Source organism: Ursus americanus, chromosome 11 (assembly GCF_024610735.1).
Source record: "Ursus americanus isolate L20-20 chromosome 11, mUrsAme1.1.p, whole genome shotgun sequence".
Lineage (NCBI taxonomy): Eukaryota > Metazoa > Chordata > Mammalia > Carnivora > Ursidae > Ursus > Ursus americanus.
Genome location: NC_142137.1, coordinates 8,649,491 through 8,668,376, shown reverse-complemented (window position 1 = coordinate 8,668,376; position 18,886 = coordinate 8,649,491). Strand labels below are relative to the sequence as shown.

The 18,886-nt window shown below is 35.0% G+C and overlaps 1 protein-coding gene across 2 annotated transcripts in view; it reads left to right on the top strand.

The window, feature by feature from the left end:
• The window catches only part of RNGTT (RNA guanylyltransferase and 5'-phosphatase), a 308,710-nt gene that overhangs the window by 91,091 nt on the left and 198,733 nt on the right, over positions 1 to 18,886 (top strand). The window contains exons 10-11 of one of the 2 annotated variants that reach the window (XM_045807080.2): positions 10,310 to 10,381; positions 15,502 to 15,666. In XM_045807080.2, the coding sequence (XP_045663036.1) occupies positions 10,310 to 10,381; positions 15,502 to 15,666 (237 nt within the window). The remainder of the gene's footprint in view (positions 1 to 10,309; positions 10,382 to 15,501; positions 15,667 to 18,886) is intronic. The other variant, XM_087865314.1, reaches the window with a different exon arrangement.

Genomic DNA, 18,886 nt, shown 5'->3' with positions numbered 1-18,886 from the left:
GTGCGTTTGCCCCAGGTGGAATTGTATCACCCTTGCCAGGGGGCCTAAGCAGTGCTCAGGTTTTCTCTCTGTGGCTTCTGTTCCCTGAAGGCTTTCGTGCAGCTTTAGAGTGTGAGAATGAAATTGGTGTCCTCCTAATCTCACCCCAGAGCTGAAGGCTCAGGGGCCCAGCCCTTAGTGTGCCCTCAGAGAAAAACAGTCAATCAGTCCTGTGTCTCTGGTCTCCTTCCGCGCTCCATGCTCACCTGGCCTGTGACCCAGTGTTTCTGTCTCAGGCACATGACCCTGTTTTGAGCCTCCAAACCCTGTAGACAACTGCAGCGTGCTCCCCCACCACTCCTCCCCTGGAGAGGCAGTGGGGTCTTTCCGGTTCTGATGCTTGTTGGGCTCCTGGTAGGAGAGCAGTTGCCTGACTGTGCTGCAGTTTGCAGTTTATGGCAACCTGGAGCTGAGAGCCCACTCCTGGGCTCACTGCAGCTGGCTTCCCTCCTCTGATGCCTGGGACCTCTGCAGTACTCAGGTACCCCTGGTCTTCCTGTGACCCCAGGGATTCTGAGACCACACTGTCCCAGCTAGGGTTCTGCCCCCCCCTTAGCCACCTGAGTGACGTTCCTCACTGGAGCAGACCTCTAAAAGTTCCAATTTTGTGCTCTGCTGCTCTATCATTTGCTGGTAGCCGTCTGATGGAGGCTCCCTCCGCCGTGATTTATCTTCCTATATATAGCCTCGGATGCACTTCTCCGCATCTCCTACCTTACAGAAAGTGGTTGCTTTTCTCTTTGTAGAGTTGTAGCTATTCTTTTCTTCAATCTCTGGTTGAGTTCTCAGGTGTTCAGAATGATTTGATATCTATCTAGCTGAATTCGTGGGACCAGTCGAAATTAAGGGCTCCTCCTTCTCTGCCATCTTGGATTCCCCCACAATTGTGCACATTTATAACTAAGAAGATTCTTAGAGGTGAGATTATAATGTGTATTAAGAATCTTTTGATTGCAAGTAACTGAAGTCCAACTTAAAGTAACTGAGGAAGAAAAGAACTTGATTGGCACAAATAATTGTTTCAGCTTGGCCTGCTTCAGGTTGGATCTGGGGCCTCAAAGGATAGCGACCAGGCTCTCTGTCATTCTCCGTCTTTGCTTTACTTGTCTGTTTGGTCTCATTCTTCATGAAGGCTCTTTCACATAAGAGGCAGGTTGCATTGTAGTGCAAGCAGAAAGGGAACTTTTTCTTTCAACATCCATATATTAATCCCAGGGAAGACTCCAAAGGGCCTTGCCTGAGTTACATACACATGGGAGAATGACAGTGGAGACCAGGCACTCATTGATATTACTACAGCTTGGATTGCAAGAGGAGTAGTGCTCCTAAGGGGGGGATAGTAATAGGCTCTACCTTGTTAAAGTATGCTACGTTTGAGGGCGTGCCCATTGTAAATATTGACAGGTGTAATTGGTACCCTTCTTTCCAGAAAGTTTGAACCTACGCACAAATCTACCAACCATATTTAAAGGATTTGTACACTGTCAAAACACTGGGTTTTGAAAATTGACTATTTTCTAATTTGATGACGGAAGGGAATTCTTTTCTATTTTATGGGACAGTATAGCATAGTGGTTAAGAGCTCTGACTCTAACTGTTGGTGCCTTACTAGCTTCGTCAGTTAGTATATGAGGGATTTGAATAATTTATTCAGTTTTTCATCTGTAGTGAAGGGAGGCTAAAGACCGTACTTAGATTTTGGTGCTGTTGTGAAAATAAAGTTGGATAGTTTATAAAGTGCTGGTAATAGTGTCTGTTACATAAATGTTTACTCTTTTTGCATTTATGTGAATTGTTAATGAGGTTTAACATTTTGTCACTTCTTTATGAGTCATTGTTTTTCTTTTGTGAGTTGCTGCTGGTTTATATCCTTTATATGTTTTTCTATTGGGTGTTCATCTTTTTCTTACTGATTTACAAGAAATTTTTGTCTGTTAGGGTATTTGTGACACATATTTTGAAAAAAATATATTTTACTTTTTTGGTGTTTTTTTGGCACAAGTTTAAATTTATATAGGTAAATTTATGTAGGTAAAATTATGAACACTTTAGTTTTTAGTATCTGGCTTTTGTGTCATTTTAAGAAATTTTTACTTATTTTTCTTCCTATTGTTCATATTTTTACTTTATAATTATTATAATACTCCCCTGTATTTCCTCCTAGTACTTTTATGGCTTTATTTGTATATTTAAATATTTGATCTATCTGAAATACATTTTGATAAAAGGAGTGGATAAGTGTATGATTTTATTTATTTCCTACTGTCTAAACTGTTGTGTCAATACCATTCAGCTAATCTATTTTTCCTTTTTAATTGGATATACAATTTTTATTGTATAGGGGATTCCCTTATATATCATTGTTTCTTTCTTGATTTGTTTTCTCATTCTATTGGTATTTTGGTCTTTCAGTGGTAGTTTTAGATTGATTTTAATACTTTGACTGAAGCATACAGTTTAATGTTTGGCAGTCCAAGAGCACCCAGTTTCCTGGCTATCCTGAGGTTTGCCACTTGGATTTTGCTCTCTTTAGCTTTTGGGTGAATAGGCTATTTGTTTGGTTTTTTTTTTTTTTTAAAGATTTTATTTATTTATTTGACAGACAGCCAGCGAGAGAGGGAACACAAGCAGGGGGAGTGGGAGAGGACGAAGCAGGCTCCCAGTGGAGGAGCCTGATGTGGGGCTTGATCCCAGAATGCTGGGATCATGCCCCGAACCAAAGGCACTTAACGGCTGAGCCACCCAGGCACCCCTGAATAGGCTATTTGATTAAGAAGTTAGGCTATACTTCATTTGCAAATTTATACAACAATAAGCTTATACTTTTCTCTGCAGAGTAATCTCTGGTAGGCTTGCCTTCAGACCATTCATCTTTCTCTTTGCTGTTTTTGGTTGTATGGTTTATCTCTTTGCCACACATTCACTGCCTTTCTTGGGAGGAAAAAGGAATGCTACATCTTTATTATAACTTCTCACAACTGCAGGTCTCCTTTCTATGGAATACTACTTATATTTTAAAAATTTCTAACCTTTCTTCAATGTTGAATCTTTTTCATGAGCCAGATTGAATTACATGTGGCTAATATTCTCTGGAATTTGTATGAGAATGCTTTCTTGTCTTAAGATGAGATTTGCTCCTCATTTTTGGTTTTTATCCACTATAGGAAGTGGCTTGTGAATGTTTACTTAAATTCTCAATGATAGGATGATCCTAATGAAAATCACATGCATAAAACACTTATTTGTTTAACAGAGGGAATATCATTTTCCAAGCGTTCTGAATGCTTGTGGCCCCATCCCATGTGCTTTGTTTTTATTTACCAGCTAGATACTGGAGTATGCAAACCAGAAGGTAGAAGACTGATGGGAGAATAGGATGTTTGAATTAGTCACTTCTGGGGTGTAGTTTGCGGTGAGAGAAGGTTCAGGATGTGATCTGCGGAGGGTGAGAGGTTGAGGTTGTGTGAAGAAGGGCAGTGCAAGTAAGATCAAGGAAAGTATTAGGTGGTTGCTAATGAGTGATGGTAGGAGTCCGGGTTGAGAGGATGATTATGAACGAGGTAGTAAAAATAAAAAGGAAGATAGAAGGTGCTATAGTTGGATGTAGTGGCAGAGACTGAGCAGAGTAAATATAGTCACAAGACAAAGAGTATTGTGTACTCTGTGGGGCTTTAGTAAAATGTCATTTTGTAACAAAATGACACACATATATACATAAACATTTGGAACATATATGTGTGTGTGTGTGTGTGCAGCACACAGACCACCTGTGGTTGACAGAACCACTGTGTAAGGTTGGAAGTGTTGTACACTGCACATCTCCAGGGTGCACCATTCTTATTATAGTTAGAGTGACTGGCACCCCTGGAGTTGCGCTGTTTGTAAACTGCACAGCCAGTGTGGCAGCCGTGGTAGTCATTTCACAGGATTAGCAAGAACATTTTTGTTTTTGTTACCCTCATTTAAGATATAGTTTTTTAGCACTATAATCAATAAAATAAAAGGAAGAAAAAGACGCTTAAGTTAAAGCATTTGCCACAGCTTAGCATAGTTTATCATTGAACTAATATTTTTTGAATGACCTTCATGTTCAAGTTGCTGTGCCAAGAGTGCAGAGGGTTGAAAAAAAGACCTTACTCTTGAGACTTTTTACTTCATTTGGTAAGGGTGGAGAAAAATTGGTAGTGATGGAGGAGACCTTCAAATATAAGAATAACTTGATGATTGGTATTTTAAAAGTCCAGTGGTGATTTAGAGGAGAAATAAATTAAATCTAGTTAGTTTGGAATGAAAGATGTTTTATAGAGGAATTGGCATCATTTCTTTAGAAAGAGATTTTTGTTGGACACGGCCCGAGGGCATTCCAGGTAGGAAATAATGCTTAAAAATTAGATGTTTAACTATCTGCAGATTTAACTGAGCAATACTATTTATTTTCACCCCAAACTTGGACAAATGAAAGCTGCATAATAGACTCTTGCGAAGTTTTAAAATAGCAATATGATTCATGATGTCAATTTACTTGGACCAGAACTATAGTTACCATATCTGTTTTTCCAGTTAGTTAATTAAAACAGTCCTCTGTAGTTTCCTGTTTCTTCTACATTTTCATTTGCAAATTGTTTTTGTAAAATTCCAAATCCAAGAATAACTCAAACTGCCTAATTGTCTGGCTGTCAGATGTGAGCATTGAAGCTTTTGTTTTGCTCTCTAAATTATGTTCTTTGACCCACAAAATGTGGAAAATAGGAGTTTAGAAATATGGCATTAATTCGTTTGAAAAAATCAGTGAAATTCAGTTGATTTTATATTGAGGCTAAGGGGAGAATATAACAGTTAATCACCAAAGTTAATAGCAAGAATCTTGGAAAAATGGCGTGACTTTTCAGCTGTTAATGTTTTTTGTAAAGGAATATGCATACTCATTGTTGAAATTTTACAAAGTGTACATCATAAAGTAGAAAAACTCAACTCTCAATAAGAGGTTACATTTTAACATTTTGTTGTATTTTCAGTCATTTTGTTGTGTGTTTAGTTACAGAATGTGTATAATCAATATATATATATATATATAGCTAACATTTAATATATGCTATGTATCTAGGGTTCCGTCATTTTCCTTCATTCTGAAGAACTGCTTTTAGGATTTTTTAAAAATTTAGTTTTATTTTTAAAAATTGAAATATAATTCACGTACTATAAGATTCATCCTTTTAAGCTGTATAATTTGGTAGTCTTTAGTATATTCACAAGATTATACAACCTGTACCCCTATCTAATTCCAGAACATTTCATCACCTCAGTGGACTCTGATAATTAGAATCAAGTGGGCCTTAGTTGAAAGGATTTCGAGGAATGGGTCACCTTTGAGATGAGGTTTGAAGATCTACAGGTTTCCAGAGAACAGTTAATTACTTCCTCTCATTAAAACACTTCAGTGGTTCCCCACTGCCCATATCATGAAACCAAACTACTAAACATAATCTTTATATCTGGGCCATGCCTATGTCTTTAGCATTGTCTTTGATTGTGACCCTTGAACGATATGCTCCATATATATGGAGCTTTGGACAGCTTACTCAAAACCACCATCTTTCATGCCTTTGTAATGCAATTTGGCTCATTTACCATCCTGCTAGGAAATATCTGCTTGTATCTTTGAGGATTTGACTAATGGGTCACAAAGTCTTATCAAACCTTTCTCTTATTCTTCAGTTAGAAATAACTACCCCTTGTTAAGCTTATACCATATGTCCTTATTTGGCTGAAATAGTATAGGTTTATATCTCTTGTCTTGGTGTAGTTATTAATAGGAATCTGTTTCATTCTCAGAAGTATTCTGATGTAGACAGTAAGCTGCATGGTCACTCTATCTATATAGCCATCAATTGTTAAAATTAAAATTAGAATTCTTCATTGAACGCAGCTACTTATATATTTTCTTCTCTTCCTGGGACTCTTCTTTGAAGGTAGGGACTGTATGCTTAATTTCTCAGGCATTTAGAGCTATATCTAATACATAGTTTGGGCTCAGGAAATATTGGATGGATAGGTAGAAGGGTGGATACTTGGGGACTTCAAAAAAAGAAAATGGAATATAGAAAAGTACAGAGGATAGGAAAGTCAAACATGTGGAATTTTTAAAAAAAATTATTAACTTATTTTTTTGGTGGGACCCCTAATGAAGGATTTAAGCTGCAGGTTTCTCCATAGCAGTCTGGAGCAGGAGACAATGCAGCAATTTCTAACAAATTCTTGAGCAATATGAAGTTGATGTATCTTGTAGTTTTCTTCAGGTTTTTTATGTTTAGGGTTTGTTGAGCATCTTTTATCTATGGGTTTACAATTTTCCTTAAAAGTAGAATTTTTTTTGCCATTATTTCTACCCTTCACATGTTTGAAGATTTGTTTATTGTTCTTTTCATTTAAAAAAAACAAAAAACAAACAGGAGCCTGGGTGGCTCAGTCAGTTAAGCGTCTGCCTTTGGCTCAGGTCATGATCCCAGGGTCCTGGGATTGAGCCCCGCATCAGGCTCCCTGCTCCACGGGATGGGGGGCCTGCTGCTCCCCCTGCTTGTGCTCTCTTTCTCTCTGTCAAATATAACATCTTAAACAAATAAACCCAACCTTTTTTCTGGTTGATTTTGGATACTTTCCGTTGCTGTGTCTGCAAGTTCACTAATCTTTTCTTTTGCAGTGTCTAAATTGCTATTCATCCCACCCAGACTATTTTTCACTTCAGGCATTGTAGTTTTCACCTCTGAAAATTCATTTTGAGTCTTTTTAATGTCTTCTGTGTCTCTACTTGGCTTTTTGGAATATATGGAATACTGTTATAATCACCTGCCTTAATTTTCTTGCCTACTAATTCTAACATCTTTCTTAGTTTTGGGCCTATTTTTGATTGATTTTTCTCCTCTTTATGGGTTGTATTTTTTTTTTTTCTTTGCCTCTTTGCATACCTGTTAATTTTTTACTAGATGCTAGACATTTTCAAGTTTACCTTGTTGGGGGTTTGATATTTTTGTATTCCTATATTTTTGAGGTTTGTTCTGGGATGCCGTTAATTTACTTGGAATTGGTTTATACCTTTTGAGTCTTGCTTTTAAGATTTGGTAGATGGGCTAGAGTAGAGTTTAGTGTAGGGATAATTGTTTTCTGCTGAGACAAGATCCTTCCGAGTACTCAATGCCCTGTGAATTAATTTGGCTGGTAGGAACAGGCATTATTCCCAACTTTCCCTCCAAGGCTTTTGAGTGGTTCTTTTCTCATGCATACTCTGCTGAACATTCATGGAAGTCTGACTGAGGATGTTTGTTGTTCTTTATCTGGGGATCTCTCTCTCTGCCTCTCTCTCTCTTACACTCTCACTCTGCCCTGAGAACTCTAGTCCTTTTGCTCTCCCTAGACAACTTATTCTATTTTTTTTTTTTTTTTTAAACTCAGGGAGACTGCTGAGCTTTACCTGGCATCCCCCTGCCTGCACTGAAGCCTGGAAACCCCTTGGGCTATAAGTTGGGAAAATTCTAGGGCTCATATAGTTTATTTACTATCTTCTAGAGATTACTGTCCTTTATTGTTGGATGTCTGGTGCCTTGAAAATTATTGCTTCCTCTATTTTGTCCACATCTTTGGTTGTTTAGGTGGGATGATAAATCAAATTCCTGGTTCTCTGGTTTGGTTAGGAGAGGAAATGTGTTTTTCCTTCTTAACTGGGTTTTATTAAGAAATTTTTTTATTTAGAGTTGTGGTAAAACCATATAACATAACATTTACTGTCTTAAGTATCTTTAAGGCTACAGTCCAGTAGTGTTAAGTGCACATTTTCGTGCAACAGTTCTCCAGAACATTATCTTGTAAAACTGCAACTCTGTACCCATTAAATAGTTCCTCATTACCTGTACACCTGTGAGAACCATCATTCTACTTTCTAATTCTGTGATTTTAACTACTTTAGAGACCTCATATAGGTGAAATCATATAGGATTTGTCTTTTTGTGACTGGCTTATTTTCCTTAGCGTAGTGTCTTCAAGGTTTATTCATGTTGCAGCATGTGATAGATCTCCTTTCTTTTCAAGGCTGAGTAACATTCTGCTACATCTGTATACCACATTTATTTATTTGTTCATCTGTTGATGGATATTTGGGCTGTGCTCCCACCTGTTAGCTATTGGAATAATGATGTTATAAGCATAGGGGTGCAAATACCTCTCCAAAACCCTGCTTTCAGTTTTCTGGGATATATACCCAGAGGTGAGATTGCTAGATCATATGGAGGTACAATATTAACTTTTTGAGGGAACTGCCATACTGCTCTTCATAGTGGTTGTACCATTTCACAGTCCCAGCAACAGTACCCACGGGTTCCAATTTTCTTAACTAAGTTTTAAGCTTAGGTATTTTATGTTTACCTACTTTTCTGTAGCCTGGAGTAATGATAGCAGCTGTGGGGAAGGGGGACGTTGTGGTGGGAAGGTCATTTGGGAAGAACTCAGCCTAGTTATTGGGTCTTTTGTTAAAATCACTGGGTTCTGTTCTTTTTAAAAAGCTTTTAGTGAATGTTTTCTTCAGCTAATTGGGAGCCATATATCATTCCAGTAATGCTCAGGTTATTTCTTCAATTTATTGTGGAGTATAGGCATCTTTCTTCAGGCAAAAAGAGTATTGTGCTCTTTTTATTATTCCAATCAGAAGAGAGGAAAAAAGAAGACAGGAGTGACTGCTGAGTTTGTTTCTATCTATATTTGAATGTAATAGTGACAATTACCAAGAATTTGTCATTTTACAAGTAGGGCTTCTGGAGGTTTAGTGGGCTTGGAGCTGAACCCTGCTGTGCCTTTTTGTTTTACCACAGCCTTGGTAGTTTTCAGTTTTTAATGGTTACTTGTCTATTTCTTTTTACTTGTTTGCTGATAATAAATTTTCCTTTTTGCCATTTTTAATGTTCAAAGGAACATATGTTTTTGCTCATTTCATCAGGTAATTTGGGAGAGAAATTCTGTGGTGTCTGTTATCCGAACCTGGAAGTTCACTTAACTTACATCCACACATTTTTGACAATAACAATGAGTTGAAACCTGTTTTGGTGCCACCTGATGGTTCATAAAATTCTCAGATACAAGTATTTAAGTAAAAATATTTAGCAAATAGTTTAAGATAATGAAGTGATTTAAATTATGCCATGTGTTGGGTTCAGGATGATAACCATAAATAAATGTCTGCAGATTAACATACATATTTGGGAAAGTAATTAATTAATAATAGTTTCTTAACAAAGTATATCTGTCCTAAGTCAGTGTGTTCTTTGTAATTTTAAATGGTTGTTTGTTGATTTCCTGTCATGAAATTAGATAACAAAAACCCTGCTTAGTTTCCTGGGAAGAATATGAGGAAAGAAAAATAATTTTAGGTCAAATGTATTATTAAGAATTAAAATTTTATAAAATATTGCATTATGTACTTATAATCTTTTTTAAAAAAGATTTATTTATTTTAGGGGGGTGGAGAGAGAGAGGGGAGAGAGGGGCAAAGGGAGAGAATCTCCAAGCAGACTCCCCACTGAGCATGGAGCTGTATGTGGGGCTTGATCCCATGAACCATGAGATCATGACTTGAGCCAAAACCAAGAGTCAGGCACTCAACCAACTAAGCCACCCAGGCACCCCTGTCTTTTAATGTCCTTTATCTCTTTTCTGTGAAAGTGCAGAATTTAAGTTTTTTTTTTTTCACTTTATAGGTATCGTATGTAATATATTCTCTTGTCCTGTTCTCTTTGATCATAGTAGAGGGACAGGACCAAGAAAGACCACATGGGTTGCATGGGGAATATATTTTATAATAAGGGCACCATTTATACCTACAGATTTTGTGGTATAGTTGGCATATAACAAAATTTAAAGCAATAATGATTTAACAACATTATTTTAAAAAATATTCCTCATATTTGAAATTTAAAATTTGTACTTTCTTCATTCTAATAGTTGCTTAGAACTCAAACATTAAACAAAATGTAGCATAGTAATTCAAATAGAAAAAACATAATGAGATATTGTCATATGATTTTATTTCAATACAGAGTAAATTCATGACAGGGAGTTTTGGAATGTTGACAGTCTGTTGATTTGATCTGGGTATAAGTGTGTTCATTTTAATGTTTCATCAGGTTGTATATATATGGTTTATGTGCTTTCTGTGTATGTTTTATTTTAATCAAATTGAAAAAATTGTCATTAAAGTATGAAGAAACTTAACCTTCTTTTCTCTTTCAAGGAAATGATTATTGACAGAGTAAACGGACAGGCCGTTCCTAGATATTTGATATATGACATAATTAAATTCAATGTAAGTACCTTTAATATAATTTATAAAATAAAAATTGTCCCTGAGATAACAGATATGTTTTTACAAATAAAAAGTGTTACTGCCTTAGAGATGGTAGGAAAGAAAAATTGTGACTCTAGTTACTCACCTGATACCTTAATAATAATTTTGCACATTCCTTTGTCTTTAGATTTTGTTATATACTTGAAGTGAGTAAAGAAAAATAGTTTAACTGGTAAAATAAGACAGAATTTTATAAGATGGAAACTCTTGGTTTTAGTTATCCTGTACACAAAAAAAGGAGTCCACAGATTTTATTACTGTCACTTAAAAAAAAAGAGAGAAGCTGATTATGGGTATTGAATGTATAACTTTGGGGCACAAATATGCTATTCATGAGTACAGGCAGGAAACTTAAAAACAAAATACAAAATTCTGTTATAAATAGATATCAAAAAATAGGAATTTTATTTTCTACCCATTTCCTATAGTTTTAGACAAGCCAAGAATCTGCCTGTTCACGTTTAATTATAGTATCAGTGTCTAAATTATTTAGGCAGTACAAGATGACTTCTGTAAATGTGAGAAACTCTTTCAATAGTGTACATCTATGAAAAGGTATAATCATTCCTCTAGACATATATTATTCAAATTGCATAGTCATTTAGTATTCAAACTACTGAAAGCAATTAAGAATTCTGGAATTAAAAGTGTTTAAGTTTTAGGATTTTGAAGATTTATAACAAAAGTTTTTAAGAGTTCTTTTTTGGAGTATATATTTTAAATTACAGTTTTGAGATTCAGGATTGCATTAATCCGCTTTAAAGGCATTTTTTTCCTGGAAATCTTCAATGTACATATTTCATTTTCTGTTAAATTTATAGATTTTAAACAGTTTCCTATTTAGGAGACTCAAGGTCAGAAACCATCAAATATTAATTTTGTGTGTTTGTGATCACTGTATGCCTCAGAACTAATGCTTTCTAGAATTGGCTTACTCTTATCACAGATTTTGGAATAATGTTCATTGGCTCATAATGAGACATAAAGGGTGGGGATGGCATCGTTTTGTTGTGAAGGGGACAGTTTTGTCTCTGCCTTTTGACATTGAGCTCTGCTTTATTTAAAAAAATTTCTTTTAAAAAGATTTTAATTTATTTGACAGAGAGAGAGAGAAAGAGCACAAGCAGGGGGAACAGCAGGCAGAGGGAGAGGGAGAAGCAGACTCCTTCCGCTGAGCAAGGAGCCCAGTGTGGGACTCGACTTAACAAACTTTCTAATTCTTTAAAAAAATATGAAAAATTTCAGCGTATACAAAAGTATAAGTAATAATATGAGGAATACACATGTAACTAACCACCAGATTTGTTGAAAGCTTAACATTTTGTCATTTTTACTGCACTTTCTTTTTAATAAGTCATTACAGATCCAGTAGAAGTTTCTCATGCACACCCCACTTATTCTGTTTTTGACCCTCTTACCCAGAAGCAACTTCTACCCTGTATTTGATGTTTATTATTTCCATGAATGTTTTTAATAACCTTACTACCTATGTGTGTGTCCATAAAATATACGTGGTATTGTTTTGCAAGGTTTCTAGTGTTATATAAATACTGTACTTGTACTGTGGTACTGAGCATTTACTCCACATTATTTTGTTGAGATTTATCTGTATTAATACACACAGGTTTAGTTCATTCACTTTAATTACTATTGAGTATTGCTTTGTATAAATATACCGAATTTGTCTTCCTTTTGATGAACATTTGAGTTTCCACATTTTGCTGTCATACTACTATTAAACAGTTTATATATTCTTGTGTGCATACATCAGAATTTCTCTAGGACAATTCTCATTCTTGGGATGTAAGCACCTGAGGTGTTTTTAAAAAGCAGAGTTCCTCACCCCTACCTACATCATAGAGATTCTGACTGAATTGGCAACTTCAGGTGTATTTGCTACGTTGCTGAATTCCTCTCAGAAGTAGGTGTAACAACTTACCACAGTTGGTATTACCAGAGTTTAAAATTTTTGCTGATTCGATGTGCGTGAAATGGCATCTGATCTTGTTTTAATTTGCTTTTCCATTATTACTAATGAAGTTAAGCCTGCTTCATATGTTCATTTTTACTTGTTTGGATTTTTCTTTTGAGATTTAATTGTAAGTTCGAATAATTTTCTAATTTTTCTATTTGGTTGTCAGTCTTCTTAATGTGTAGGAATTAATTATCTTTCCTGCATTCTGATCTTTTTTTGGTTATGTATGTGACAAACAGTATCTTTTGCAAATTAGTATCTACTGATGCATGGGAGTTTTTCATTTTCATGATATTAGACTTACTAGATCTTCTTAAAGTTTGTGCTTTTATGTCTTGTTTAGGAAATTCATCCATATTTTGGTGTAAAAATAAGTTATGCTTTTACTAGGTCTGTAATTATTTACTTGGTAAATATTTATTGAGTGCTTATTGCCATATTTCATTGATTTTAAAGTCACATTTTCCCTCACATTTCTGATGTTAGGATATATTTATAATTGAAAGCATTATATATTTCATTCTTTAATTTACTATGGAGCTTTTATGATTAACTAGCTTATTTTGAATCACCAAATCAAGGTCACTATTAGAAAAAAATGATATTCTGAAAAAATAGTTAAAATCTTTTTAGTTCCCTTAGTTTATTTTGTCCAGCATGTCATCGATCATCTTTTATATGTCAAGAGTTGTCCTAGGTATTGGATATACACAGATGAATAAGACGTAATTTCTTGCCTTTGGGAAATTCGTAATTCAGTACACTTGCCTCCAAAGAAGGCCATTTCAACAGTGGGATTTGGAAGAAAGTAGAATTTTTTGTTTATTTTTATCTGTTCAGTTTTTGCCTGTTTTATAACATGCACAGTTGTACATGTATGCAACTCACTAAAAATTAACGTGCATATATTGTGAGCATTTGTTAGGGTATGTATTTAGATTGGGTACAAAATCAAAAGAAATTTGTGGACCATCGTTCTAATGGATAAGAAATAAATGTAAAGAAATAATTATAATAGTATAACAACAATAAAGGTATGTCAGAGATACAGGAATATATGAAAGGTACTGGAGAGGTGAGAGTATTTCAGTTTAACCAGGGTATAGTTGAGTCAAAGAAGTGTGGACTCGCAGATAGAGAAAGTTACGTGGATTAATTTTGAAGGATAGAATCATGGAGGTCAGGAGCATTAGAGATGATTAGTGTACTTGATGTGTGTTGGGATGTGGGACACAGCAAGAAATGAGAACAGATTGTTGACTAGGGGGCCAGGTGACTTGGATAAGACATTTTAGCTTAGTTCTGGATATAAGAGGGCACTATTGAAGGGTTTTAGTTAGGGTAATGATAGGATCACACTTTCATTGTTTTGAAAGATAACTCTAGTGGCAGCATGGGTAGTATTTGAAGTGAGAAAGAATTCAAAACTAGGAAGTCAGTTAGTTAATAGTTATCGAGTTCTTTTTGTTGTCTTTTTTCAGTGATTTTTTTTTTTTTTTTAAGATTTTACTTATTTATTTGACAGAGAGAGAGGCAGCGAGAGAGGGAACACAAGCAGGGCGAGTGGGAGAGGGAGAACCAGGCTTTCCGCTGAGCGGGGAGCCAGAGGCAGTGCTGGATCCCAGGACCCTGGGATCATGACCTGAGCCGAAGGCATACGCTTAACGACTGAGCCACCCAGTTGCCCCTTTTTTTCAGCGATTTAACACTACCTAACAAACGCTTCCTTTCCTATAGGCAGCATAGATTTGAAGGTGAACTTGCTTTCAATTTTTTCTTGTTGTTTTGGTTTATATATATATAAGTAAAAAGCATTTAGGAGAAAATTTAAGTATTTTTAGACACTTGTTAGACTATTTTCTTAAAAAAATGGACAACTTGCTTGTTCCACATTAACTTTATAGGGGTCTGCATTCATCTAATAGGTCTAATAAATAAGCCTAACATTTTAGATTTTTCAACCTTGTTGGTGATGTAGGTGACGTGGAAAAGATTACACATGGAGTTTGTGATTATTTACTGATCTTTCCTCAATACATACCTTTTACAAACAGTTATATGCCTTTATGTAAAGGGAACATATACTACCTCATACCTAGGTCTCACTTGCTTTGTCTTGCTCCTTCTTCTTTGCTGAGTATCAAAATTGTCATCCTTCCAGTAGAAAAAGTCATCCTTAAGGCATACAAATACTGTCACCTATTTGTAAGTGTTGGGTTGTGTAAATGTTAGGTTGAGTAATATAGATTAGAGAAGAGGAAGAAGATGAAAAGGTGAGAAAAATTCATGGAAGGGTGTCCAGTTGCAAAGTAAAGAAGAGGGGTACTTGATATGAGCTGATGCTACTAATCTGGATGGTTACTGTCATCCAGATGAAATGTTAGAAGCTGTATTATTATATGCCATTAAGATAGGGTAAGCCCCTACCTTCAACTTACAGAAAAAGTCTATGCACTTTTTACTTTATGGTTCAGATCATCTATACCACATATATGTACCCTATTGTCTGTAACTGTATATGGAGAACTTTCTTTTTAACTATATGATTGACAATATTATGGAGACTTTGTTCTATATTAATTTTTAGAGTTGAGGGTGTATTTGTCTAATAATAATCTTTTACTTATTGATGGCTGTAAAGCATTAGCGCTTTAAGCAACAAAAAACATTATAGGTGATTGTGTTGCTTATTTTGATGTGTTATTTGCTTATACTTTCCTGAATTATGTGGATTGTAGTTTTTTACAGATTTTACTAATTCATATAATTTTACTAATTCAAATACTAAAATGATTAGTGAGTATATTAATACTTTAATTCAGATGTGAAAACTTCAGATCAATTTATATTAGAGAAGATTTATACCACTCTCCCATACTATTTTATGCATTTATAATTTTAAAATAAGTAACCGTGTATGTGTTTAGGTGTGTTTAATTAGTGAAATCAGGACTGGCATGTGTGGTTGCGCAGGCTGTGCGTTGGACAACTCCAGAGGATGCTGTTTACGTAGACTGCTATGTATACTGTGACAACCTTAATAATTATGCTGATAAGATAGTTTTCAGTGTTGAAATTTAAATAATTGTCTCATTTAATTCAGGCACAGCCAGTTGGAGATTGTGATTTTAATATTCGTCTGCAGTGTATAGAAAGAGAAATAATAAGTCCTCGACATGAAAAAATGAAGACTGGGCTTATTGACAAAACACAGGAACCATTTAGTGTCAGAAATAAGCCATTTTTTGACATCTATACTTCAAGAAAGGTAAAATTTTCTAATTGGTACTTACAGTGTGTCATAATTCAGCTTGTGAGAGGAATATGAATGACATTTTACTGCCCAGTTGTCTTGATTTTTTCAGAAATTATTTTAATTGAATATAGCACTATTCTGGACAAACGTGCAATTCCCAAGTCTTCTCCAGAGTAAGATTCTCAGTGGTAGAAACTTAAATTGGGTTACTTTCTTGTTTCTCATAATAGTTTTTTATTCATGGGTCTGTGTTATGTTTTTTAAAAAAACTGTAAAGAATGGTATAGTGTGAAAATCAGCTGTTACGCCTTCTGAAGGTCACCGGTGGTGACCTTATTTAAAAAAATTCATTTGCAGGCACATATATATTGAGAGTTTTATTTCTTTCTATTGTTTTTTTATTATAATATTTGTTTATTATTTTTTTTATGTTAGTCACCATACAGTACAACCCTGGTTTTTGATGTGAAGTTCGATGATTCATCAGTTGCATATAATACCCAGTGCACCATGCAATATGTGCCCTCCTTACTACCCATCACCGGCGTATCCCATTCCTCATCCCCCTCCCCTCTGAAGCCCTCAGTTTGTTTCTCAGAGTCCATAGTCTCTCATGCTAGGAGAAGAAAGGGATAAAGAAAGGAGGGGGAATGAAGCATGAGAGACTATGGACTCTTTCTATTGTTTTGATACTTAAAATACATCATACTGAATCTTCTTGGATTGTTGTTTTTTCATTTAACAGTGTGGCTTGGAAGTATTTCCAGGTCAGTGGTTAGACATTGTTTTTTAACTGCTACATAGTATTTGACAGTAAAGGTGCACCATGAAATTATTATTTTTTGGAAAAGGGTGGTTATGGTAGAATAATATAGGAAATATAGCAACATATGCAAATCCTTTCTAGTATAATCCCACATGCTAGATGATGTAAATTTTTGTTCTATCTTACCTGCTTCTATTCATACCCACTTAATTTGGTATTAGCCCTTGGATATAATAGTAGCAGTAATCCCAGCACTGCCCAGTGCCTATCTTTTTTCCTGTCAAGGTATATATAGCTATCATTCTGTTTTTATTGATATTTTGCATAACACCTGCTTGGTGTGGAACTGATAGTTGACCTCTGCTGCCATGATCTTCCCATAGTTCACTGCTTGCCTTTTGTGTCTGTTGTGGCAGCAGGGATATTATCGGGTCATCTACTTCTATGCCCTGCCCAATCTGTAGGTTAAAAATAAGGATGACTGACAATTAACGTGGGCCACGTCATTAGTGAAAATTTGCTAACTGGAGCAATGTGCTCTTACAGAAATACTTTTGAAATTATAAATCAGTGTAAAAGTTGGGCAGAAGCCACATGGTTTCAGTTTGCATTCAGTTTAAAAAAAAAAAGAACTAACTTGCCAGCTTGTGCTGTCATAATTCAATTTCAGCGTTTAAGAAAATGTGTCTTAGATTGTATATTTCTTGAGTCAGAATCAGTGCTACTTAGAAATATTTGCAGTGGGTGACTATTAGAACTATTCTTTAGGGATATGAAGCAGTTGAGTTGAACAGTTTTTCATGTAGTTTTTCACTACAAAAACCTGTTCTTTTTTTCTCTTTATTCTTAGCTTATAAACCCCTTTAAAAAAATCCTAGGATATTCTTTTTTTTAAAGGAATTCTGGTTGGAATTTTAACTATAACTCCCTTCCCCCACTTTCCAGTTCTTACTGTTTTGTTCCTAGTAATCCAGAAGGAAAGTGCATTTTGTAGCAGAGTTGGTCTAAAGGGTAGGACTGTAGTAACACCAGGTATAGGATAGTAGCTACAGTTAACAGATTATTGCTGTAGAGATTCTCAGTATTTTTATTATTGCTAATGGGAATGGGTGAACTAGTGATATTATGAATGATAAAGCATTTGCAGAGAAGTATATATCATTTTTACGAGGAATACTAGTTTTTATATGGTTTTAAACAAAATTTACAGCTATGAAGAATGCATAGGTTTTTGCAGAACATAATAGAATTTCATTTCTGTATATCTATAAAATCGTGGTGATAGCTTCGATTTTAGGACTTTATGTAGCTCTGTTAAAAACCTACTCAGTTTGTCATTTGATCTGTCAAACCCAGTGAAGAGGTAATGAGTTGTTCAGTTTTTAATTTTAATATACATAGTTAGAATATAACATCCAAGATAGTAAAAATAAATAGCAACTTCTCAAATTACAACTTACTTGTATTTACAACTTGAAGGCCAATTAAAAAGGAATTATTTGAATGGATTAATATGGTTTACAAAATTTTAAAGGCATGTAGCAGAGTTTCTCTGAAACTTTCCTATTCTTTTATCACCTCAGAAGAATAACCATTGCCATTAGCACTAACTGTATCCATCAGAATTTTCCTCTGCATATATAAGCAAATACATTTATTAATATTCTTACCAACCGTATCAAAGGGGTGATTCTTAATACACTATTCTGTGGTTTTTTTTTTTTTTTTTGCTTAACAATATATTTCGAGTCCCTTGCCCTATTGGTACATAGAGATCATCCTTTTTTTTTTTTTTTTTTTTAAACGAACGGGCAGGTTTCCATCTTATCAGTGTACCATAATTTATTCCATAGCTTAGACATTTGAGTTGTATTTAGTCATTTGGTAGATTTTTGTTTATTTGTTTTGCATGTGAATATCTGATTGTTTCTGCACCAGTTATTGAAGAGACTCTCCTTTTTTCATTGAATTGCTTTTGTACCTTTATGAAAAGTAAGCTGTCAAGTATGTTTGGGTCTTTTTCTAGTCCCTCTGTTCTATTCCCTTGATTGTATTTGTCTGTCTTTACACTATTACCATACTATCTTGATTACTTTTCAAATTAAATCTTGAATGAGATAGGATTATCTTCCAACTTTGTACTTCTTTTTTGAAGTTGTTTTGGCTATTCTAGGCCTCTGCATTTTCATATGAATTTTAGAATAAGCTTGTCAGTATGTACAAAGTGCATGCTGGAATTTGGATTGGGATGGCATTGAATATATAGGTCAATTTAGGGGGAAGAATTGATACCTTAACAATGCTGAGTTTTCGAATTTATCAACCTGGTATTTCTCTCCTTTTTATTTTAAAGGTCTTTAATTTCTCTCATTTTTGTAGTTTTAAGGATCAGGTTTTACTTATCTGACTTTTTTCAAATTTATTTCATACTGTTTGATATAAATAGTATTAAAAATTTCAATTTCT